Consider the following 8,000-nt stretch of genomic DNA (forward strand, 5'->3'; position numbering starts at 1 on the left):
AGCTGTGTATTAGAGTCTGGGGGTGCAGGCCCTGATGTTGGAGGAGTGGGGGGCTGTGGCTCGTGGGTCGGCATTGGCGGAGTTGGCGGTATCGGAATGTTCGTGGGAACGGGCGGTGGAGTTGGGACAGGTACGCTGGACGGAACTGGAGGAGGGGTTATATGGGACGTGGATCCGCTAGACGGGACTGGCGGTGGCACTGGGGGAGACGTGGGAACGCTGCCGTCGTCTGGGGCTGGAGGGGGCGTCGCTGGCAGCGTCGGAAATGGCGGTGGCGGTGGTGGAGGGCCAGGACCGCCGCCATCTGGGTTCGGTGGTGGAGTGGCAGGGAGAGTGGGAAACACAGGCGGAGGAGGTGGAGGTGCATTCGAGCAATGAATTCCGAGCGCGGATTCTGCGTCAACACCGCGGAATTTCCCTACGTAAGTCTCGGTCCTTTGTGTTACACCCTTGCACTGCTCCAATCAGGGAGCCATACCCCCTGATGAACACTGTGCACACTAGGGGCCACTTAATCATATCAATATCTAGTATCCGCCGTTCAGTGTGTGAAAGTTATAATCAACAAAGATCACCACACTTCTCACTCCAAGAACGGGTAGAATGGGTCTGGGTAAAAACGCTTCACTTCAATGGCCGCATACGGACATTGTTGCTGCACGTCGGTAATCCACCATCGCCTGGGAAGCTTGCGATGGATGCCGATGTACTCGATGCATGCAGGGAAACAGGGGATCTCCGAACCTCGGTGAAACCCGAGATGCACAGACCGCAGGCTCTTCGGTAATGGAAAGTTGAGTGGCTGCTTCCATGATTGGAAGTCCAATTCTATTAGTGTGTCAGGAAGCACACCATGGGAGATCCGCTGATTGAAGCTGGGTAAGTGCAGATACTCCAACTTTCGGGGTAGAAACCCGGTCGTGCGTCTGGTGCCGGTCGCCTCCAGCCTCGCCCGCTTTGGCATTGGCCAGGGCTCCATCAAGGGATTGTTGAACTTGAGCAGCTTCAGCCTCTTGAGCGCAGGCGGCAGCACACTGACGCCCAGTTCTTGCCGGTAAGTCATCTTCACGGAGACCAGGCCATGAGGCAGGACGCCAGGCGGCAGAGTGCTGACCAGCTCTGTCAGCGACAGCGACTTCAATGTCGGGGGCAAGACCCCCGGTAGCAGACTCAGCACCGTTCCGCACATCAGCGACTCCAGCGTGGGCGGCAGGTCACCCACGTTGAAGCCGCAGCGGTAGTTGCACAGGTTGGCAGTCTTCAGGCGGGGGGAGAGGACACCCGGAGAGAGAGGCCAGTCATACTGCTTCAGGTCCAGCACGACCAATGACTCGGGGAGCACGCCAGGCTTCAACGGCTGGTTGAAAGCGTAGCAGTCGAAGTGGAGCAGACCTGGTGGCAGGTCCGATGGCTCCAGAGGGTGGTTGAATCTGCTCAGCCGGAGGCGCTTGAGATTTGGCGGCAAAACCCCTGCCAACGACACGTTGTACCGGGGAAGACTCAAATGATGCAGTCGCCCTGGGAGTACGTTGGGCATGACGGTAACGTCGAAATACGTCAAGCAGAGTTTCTGCAGGCTTTCCGGTAGGCAACCCGGACTGAGGGCCCCATGGTACCGGCACATGTGAAGGAAGTGCAAATTGGCTGGCAGCTGCCCCGGGGACATGACGGAGTCCAGACGCATAAGTTTCAGGTGAGTCACCGAGGCAGGCAGCAACACAAGCGGTATGTTGCTACAGGCCGTGACGTGTTCGAGGTGGGGGGGCAGCACGCTATCGGCAGCGAAGGACTCCACCGTAAGTTTAGTGAGCCGTTCGGGCAGCACGTGTTTCCGAAAGGTTCCACGGAACCTCGGAAGATGCAGCACTTTCAAGGATGCAGGCAAAACTCCGACGGGGATGTTGGATCCGAAGTCGTCAATCGCCAGCGACCGCAGATTCGGGGGCAGGACCCCCGGATCTAGGTCCTGGTAGCAGGTCCGCACACACAACGACGCCAGGCTGTCCGGGAGCTCATCGGTACGGGTGAGAGATTCCATATGCAGGCTCCTGAGAGTGTTGGGCAACCAGTTAATGAGCCCGCCCCTGCATAAACTGGCCGACTGGATGAAGAGGCCATACAAAAGTGCAGTCTTGGAGTTCCCAGAGAGCGCTACAGATCTGCATAACCGTCTCCGATCAGGAGGAAGTTTCTCGAGGCCATCCAACGATCGCTGCGCCAGACATGGCAGATACCGTCCTTTCTCGTTGAGAAGCTTGCACGTCCGAACGAGGACATTACGTGATCGACACGCATTGCTGGGCTCCAGGAAATGTAGTACTGCCTCAAGGAGAGCAGGTGTGAGTGACGTCAATGATCTTAACATCTATTGGCCTAATCCTGAGAATCTTTTTCAGGGAAAAAGGGATCCCTGCCACACAACTCACACGTGGTACGACGATCACACAGACGACCAGCGGTGTCACGCACTTAGGGACAAGTAACTCAATTTGGCCACATCCAGCACGCTTTCCATAGAGACCTGAGCCAACTGCGCGATGCGCCGTATGCTGCGTTGCCCTCTGCCCGCTCACTCACACACGGAAGTACTCGTCAGCGCGTGTGAGAACGCTGCAGCTGGCGTAGATGACTCCGCAAGCGATCTCTGGCGGCGAGTGCTTCAACCACACAGGTGGCGTGGAAATGAGAAACTCTGACATCGCAAGTGAGTACGTCTGAATAGGCTCCAAGGCCTCCTCCTTCACCAAAGGAGCAGCCTGAGCGAGGAGGAACGTGATCCACTCGGGCACCAGCAGTCCTGGAGCCAGCGTCTGCTCGAGGTCGAAGTCAAGGCGGTTAAGCACCTCCACTTCCGCCTTGACGATCTGTTCACTCGTAAACGTGTGAGATGACACGTGATGTAGGGCAGCCACGTCGATTCGTGAGGACTTGGGCACGTCCTGACGCCGGAGCAGCCGTGATACGACCAGCACGGCTGCCAGCACGTAGAGCTGGAACTGCTCTGCCTGTGGTGGCGTCTTCCTCTCTACCGTAGATGCCATATAGCGGCTCTGCGTTAGGCACCGTTCTCCCACACACCAGCACTAGGAAGGCAGCGTGCTTCACACAGGGGTCGTCTTCTTCAACATGTTCAAACACGCTAAGCAAGTAGTCCAGATACACGGCAGGTGGAAAGGTTGCCTCCGGAAAGTACCGCTCTACGTCGAAGTTTGAGGCGTTCCGGCGGAAGAGGGCCAGCAGCGACATAGGCTGCTGATCAAGATACAATGACAAAGGGACCAATCGTAGTTGGGCGTCAGCGTTCTCCATGACTGGATTACACAAAATGCATCAGTAGACCTCCACTGTGAACGGCAAACTCCGTCCGGCCTGAAACAGCGGCAGGCCGTCCACATCTTCCGGCACACAGCATGTCTTCCGTGTGAGATGCAGAGTCAGTCCGCGATCTGTCATTCACCGCCAGTTGCCTCACTGTCCGCAGGGGGAATTCCGAAGAAGTTCGCCCCTCGCTCGCAAGCGAAGGGCTCCAGTTCCCGGAGCAGGTCGAGCTCGTCAAACACGGCAGCGTAATGCTGCGTGGTCGGGTTGCACCAACACTCACAGACAGCACGTGGGGGTAGGGAAAGCATCCAGCAGCCCCATCCCGTTTCCTCGCTGCGGTGTGTGGCGCGGAGTCCGAGCCCAGAAAGAACCGAGAATGGCACAGGGCGCCTCGAAGGGCATCCCTATCAGCGTTGGTCTTGGCCAGCGGCTTACAGAAGTTGGCAAACCGGACGCAGTCGCCGTCGAAGACGTCATCGCGAGTGAGAAGCAGGTGCTGTGGGGTAAGTGTTCCCGCCACGTTGCCCAGGCTTTTCACCACCTCGATCCCCTCGGCGGTGGAAACGTGCTCCAGCACAATTCGCAGGTGCGGAAACGTCCCAGCCAACCGCTGCAAACGCGGCAGAAACGCCGCTTCCGCGTGGGCCGGCGCGGTTCCAGGTTCCTCACCATGCACATGGAGTGCAAGACCCGCCTTGTACATCGCGTCGAAGATGGGGTACGAAGCCTCCAGTTCCCCGACGCCCTGCTCGCTGTTGGTCGTGACTCCCCGAGGGTAAAGTTTCACCCCCGTAACGTTAGAAACCGCTGCGTTCATCATGAGATCGTCCGCAGTCACGTCCTCATGGAGATAGAGTGTCATGCGGTAGTCAACCAAAGGATTCTGCATTCACGCCGCCCGCGATCCCACCAGCGCCTGCAGAGATTTCCGGTAGGCTGCAGCCTGGCTGCACGTAACCACTGGACGTGTCAGGTTCGGCATCACAAGGGCGCGTCCAACCCCCGCTTGCGAGAGCAAAGGCGTCACTGACTCCATTACCGCGCCCTGCTCATCTTATAAAGCCAGCATCACCTCTCGTAAGTGCACGTGGAAGTCATCAAAGAGTGGCAACTGTATGGTCATAATTTGAGGTTTGCTTTCTAGACGGGTCGCGCTGCCAGGCTTATATAATTCCGGCACGCAAAAAAGGAATATCCATTTATGACCACTGAAAGCGAGTGCCGTGAGTTGCTGTGCAAGCTGCTGCAAGGAACCTCACCAGTGCGATCCCGACACAAGCACACCCAGCTGTCCGATCACAGCCAGTTCAGCACGCCCCGGCCAGTCGCCAGGGCGGAGACTGAATCGGACGACTCCAATCTCGTCCTCGCAAACTCAAAGTTCACTACCAGTTTTCGCAGGCACGCTCCGATGCCGCTGCAGCCTCCGCTAAACCAGCGGCTAGCAAGTCTGGCCCGACGGATCGTATCCTACACGTCAGCGGTAACGCTGTTCGCCTTCTCGCTGTTCGTATTGACTGCTGTGGCGTCTTTGGAGAAAGACCTCCACAAAGACGCCGTCATTATCGCTTAGCGAACCGAGAAGGCATTTGTCACCGTCATTATCGCTTAGCGCACCGGGAAGGCATTTGTCACATGTCCATGAGATCGAAATCGTCCACAACGTTCTTGAACTCGTGCATCGCACGTTTCACCTTCGAACCCTCGGCCCACGTAATGTGGTCTTCGTCCTCGGTCGACACCAAGGTGGCGGGGTTGGTGACCACCTCTGGTCCGATTCTAACCTCTGCGTCAAAGAATGTAGCCGAATCTTACGGCCGGACTCAATGTAGCTGTTGGCGTGCTCTTTGTTCGATACCATCTTATTCTTAAGGATCAAAACGTTTAACCGTCGCTCTATAAATCTAGAGGCGGGAATCTCCTCAACGTCTGCAAGGCTCCGCGCCGCCTTCACTACTCCCATACCCTTCAGCTTACGGAGGAGCACGTTGCTGATGCTCACGCGCAGCTCGTCATCAGGGGGCAGATGTCGTAACTTGCTGATGAGCTTGCGAATCTTTCCGCAGAGTTTATTGTACCTGTTTGTGAGGTGCGGTTCACTCACTTGTGGTACTCCTCGCGGTCGTTGATAGCATACTTCCTGCATATGGCTACTTCACGAGTGTTGTCGTCGCGGGACCAGTTATAGAAGTCTGTCTTCTTCAACAGTCGCTGCTCGTGCCACTTTAATTTCCTCATCCTAAATGGCCAATTCTACCAACTAAGAGTTCCCAAGCGCAGTCGGATCCCCAAATATGACAAATGTCAAACACAAACAGTCCTTTCGGGACCTCCCTTCCCAATGATCTAACCGTAGCTGTACTATTCGTTGTCAGCGGCACAGGTCGCTACTGGTTGTAACATTTCAACATTTCAACTGAGGACGCCTCCATCTGCAGAAAAATGCATCAGTTAAAGACGAGAAACTGAACGAACGATTACTCGATGATCTTAGCCTCGATGACCTTCTCCACTCCGCAAGACTTAAGCACAATGACTTCCACAGTGTTGCCATCGGCCATCCCCTTGATGATCTTTTCGCCAGCCTCCTCCATGTTGTTGTTGGAGTCGCGGGGGACCTTGAGGTCTTCGCGAATGTCTCCGGAGTCGTCCATCAGGGACAGGAATCCGTCAGTTTCGTTGATGCAAGTGAAGGTAGCGCGAGCAACCACGGGAACCTCCATGTTATGACCGGTAGGACAGATATCGACGTACTTATTGCCAGTGAAGATATCAATACCAGTGATGTTGGCCTTAGCGTGGCCGTGCTTTCCAGTCTTGGATGTGGAATAGTCCACAACCTTGCACGGCTTTCCCTTCAACATCACGAAGGCCCCCTTCTTGATGGCGCCAGCCTGCATGGGGAAAGTGTGGGAAGCTCCCGCACCAGCATCGTGGAACTCAGTCTGGATGTGATCGACGTCAGACATTGGCGTGAGAGAGGAGGCGAAATCGCGAATAAGGCCACCGTTTTGTCTCAAGGATTGCGAAAGCTACCGAAGATACGCAGATACACAACAGTTTCGAGGTGCTATCCACGGCTTTCATGGTGATATTTTCAGACTGACACCAAACTTTTCACATCAGACGTCTCGACGGTGAGAACTGTCGGACTTCGCTCCACAGCTGGCGCTCACGACTCCACCCTTCTGGAGGGTGCAAGAACTCTTGTAAGTCTCCACGTTTGACAGCCTTCAAGAGAGTCGACCACTCACCAACAAAAGCTTGGTTGGAGAATACAAAGGGGTTCTCCGACGCACCCGTAAGCTGTCGTAGTCCGCCGAACAGGAGAGGTGCGTCGAGTCGAGAGTTGACCATGACCGCTGCCACACTTCCGAGACGCTCCAAAGCTCCAAGGATCTGGATGTCCCGTTTCGAGGTGCTGTCCATGAAGACGACAACTTCGCAGAGTTGGATGGCAGATTGGATGTGTTTCAAAATATGCGGAGGGATCTCCGATGTCATGAAGCATAATTATATCCGTTTTCGCGCATCATAACGCATCCATCGGAGTTTCCACACGACCTACTTTGGCAAGAGCAAGAGGTGACATCGGAGATCCCTCCGATGTGAAAAGATCCCAGGTGCGGGATTCAAAGTCCCGAGTGCTAACCTCTACACCACACCACCTCATAGATGGCTACACTATGATGACAGAACCTACTCGTAGATCAGACAGTCGTCTTGTCCACTGCAGCATCCTGAAAGACCCCTACGATATGGAACTCATCGTTGGCTGAGTGGCCGTATAGCGTGGATCAGCATGCCTCAGAGCGATCAGAGCGGCGATCAGAGCGATGATCATCAGAGCGATGATCAAGAGGAGCGATCATCAGAGCGAGGAGCGATCATCATCAGAGAAGCGATCAGAGCACAGGGCGTAGATTGCCATTGGCGTCGTTGACACACAGCACGTTCAGCGACGACGGATCCGCCTGGAACACACCAGCTTCGGCGTGTTGGCCTCCGTAAGTATGGTCTGCGCTTCTCCAAGGCCAAAACACGTATCACACGCTGCACATCCGCTTGACATTCTCTGCCATGTTCCAGAAGTCGCTGCATGTGGTTGGACAGATACGGGACGACCTGAATTGAAATCGAGGCGTCCAGTCAGCATGACGGTTGAGAATCGGCAATTCCGGCCTCCGTCTGCCACTATCCGCTAACAGCATTCCAGGTCGCTTCAACTGGAGGTTCAAATGGCCTGTCACGCTGCCGAGTGAGAACAACACGCTGACGGTGCAGGTGTACGACTACGGGGTTCTAGGGCCGAGCAAGCTGCTGTGCGAGTCCCAGCTAGACCTATCCTTCCACCTAAACCGGGCCCGGCAGAAGGCTAAGAATAACATGGCGCTTGTGGTGCCCCCCTACTGGGTTAAGCTCACTAGTATGGAGCAGACTAAGAAATCACCGGAACTGGAACTGTCGCTGACCGTGGTGTCTGACGCCATGGCCGCGGCGAAGCCCGTAGGCAAAGGTGGGTCCCGGCTGTCCTGCCAACGCAGGCCGCGAAGAACCTAATCGGGATCCCTGGGTCGAGCCAGTCTACGAAAACCGCACCTACGTCGACTGGGAGTCGCTTCAGGAGAACATGCGCGAGCTGGGAAACAGTCTGGGAGCCGGGTTCAAGAAGATAGGAA

At 55.9% G+C, this 8,000-nt stretch overlaps 7 protein-coding genes across 12 annotated transcripts; 2 read left to right on the forward strand and 5 right to left on the reverse strand.

The window, feature by feature from the left end:
- Positions 1-583: 583 nt before the first annotated feature.
- Positions 584-3,309, reverse strand: KVP17_001122 (uncharacterized protein; the record flags this gene model as incomplete). 3 transcript variants are annotated; one of them, XM_068516250.1, is made up of 4 exons in its annotated part: positions 584-2,159; positions 2,466-2,549; positions 2,578-3,050; positions 3,079-3,309. In XM_068516250.1, the coding sequence occupies 4 exons, from the start codon at positions 3,307-3,309 to the stop codon at positions 584-586; spliced, it is 2,364 nt and encodes a 787-aa protein (XP_068372083.1). The 3 variants fall into 3 exon arrangements, with proteins under 3 accessions (XP_068372083.1, XP_068372081.1, XP_068372082.1); XM_068516248.1 differs by lacking the exons at positions 2,466-2,549; positions 2,578-3,050; positions 3,079-3,309 and having other exon boundaries at positions 584-2,038; XM_068516249.1 differs by lacking the exons at positions 584-2,159; positions 2,466-2,549; positions 3,079-3,309 and having other exon boundaries at positions 2,574-3,041.
- A 7-nt stretch (positions 3,310-3,316) lies between these two features.
- KVP17_001126 (uncharacterized protein) lies at positions 3,317-4,210 on the reverse strand (the record flags this gene model as incomplete). Of its 2 annotated transcripts, XM_068516256.1 has the most annotated exons (2): positions 3,450-3,572; positions 3,602-4,210. In XM_068516256.1, the coding sequence occupies 2 exons, from the start codon at positions 4,208-4,210 to the stop codon at positions 3,450-3,452; spliced, it is 732 nt and encodes a 243-aa protein (XP_068372089.1). The 2 variants fall into 2 exon arrangements, with proteins under 2 accessions (XP_068372090.1, XP_068372089.1); XM_068516257.1 differs by having other exon boundaries at positions 3,317-4,210.
- Positions 4,211-4,522: 312 nt separating this feature from the next.
- KVP17_001125 (uncharacterized protein) lies at positions 4,523-4,894 on the forward strand (the record flags this gene model as incomplete). The annotated part of the gene is made up of 1 exon (XM_068516255.1): positions 4,523-4,894. The coding sequence occupies one exon, from the start codon at positions 4,523-4,525 to the stop codon at positions 4,892-4,894; it is 372 nt and encodes a 123-aa protein (XP_068372088.1).
- A 58-nt stretch (positions 4,895-4,952) lies between these two features.
- KVP17_001124 (uncharacterized protein) lies at positions 4,953-5,559 on the reverse strand (the record flags this gene model as incomplete). Of its 2 annotated transcripts, XM_068516254.1 has the most annotated exons (3): positions 4,953-5,107; positions 5,137-5,399; positions 5,426-5,559. In XM_068516254.1, the coding sequence occupies 3 exons, from the start codon at positions 5,557-5,559 to the stop codon at positions 4,953-4,955; spliced, it is 552 nt and encodes a 183-aa protein (XP_068372087.1). The 2 variants fall into 2 exon arrangements, with proteins under 2 accessions (XP_068372087.1, XP_068372086.1); XM_068516253.1 differs by having other exon boundaries at positions 5,137-5,467.
- A 239-nt stretch (positions 5,560-5,798) lies between these two features.
- Positions 5,799-6,290, reverse strand: KVP17_001123 (uncharacterized protein; the record flags this gene model as incomplete). 2 transcript variants are annotated; one of them, XM_068516251.1, is made up of 1 exon in its annotated part: positions 5,799-6,290. In XM_068516251.1, the coding sequence occupies one exon, from the start codon at positions 6,288-6,290 to the stop codon at positions 5,799-5,801; it is 492 nt and encodes a 163-aa protein (XP_068372084.1). The 2 variants fall into 2 exon arrangements, with proteins under 2 accessions (XP_068372084.1, XP_068372085.1); XM_068516252.1 differs by having other exon boundaries at positions 5,799-6,221.
- Positions 6,291-6,438: 148 nt separating this feature from the next.
- Positions 6,439-6,825, reverse strand: KVP17_001121 (uncharacterized protein; the record flags this gene model as incomplete). Its single annotated transcript, XM_068516247.1, has 1 exon — positions 6,439-6,825. The coding sequence occupies one exon, from the start codon at positions 6,823-6,825 to the stop codon at positions 6,439-6,441; it is 387 nt and encodes a 128-aa protein (XP_068372080.1).
- Positions 6,826-7,707: 882 nt separating this feature from the next.
- Positions 7,708-8,000, forward strand: KVP17_005203 (uncharacterized protein; the record flags this gene model as incomplete). The annotated part of the gene is made up of 2 exons (XM_068515009.1): positions 7,708-7,837; positions 7,866-8,000. Coding segments are annotated over 2 exons (265 nt in total), but the record flags the coding sequence as incomplete, so codon positions are not given.

This window comes from the organism of the source record quoted next (assembly GCF_019968985.1).
Source record: "MAG: Porospora cf. gigantea B chromosome Unknown PgB_NODE_739_length_11557_cov_501.153_1-8000, whole genome shotgun sequence".
Lineage (NCBI taxonomy): Eukaryota > Apicomplexa > Conoidasida > Eugregarinorida > Porosporidae > Porospora > Porospora cf. gigantea B.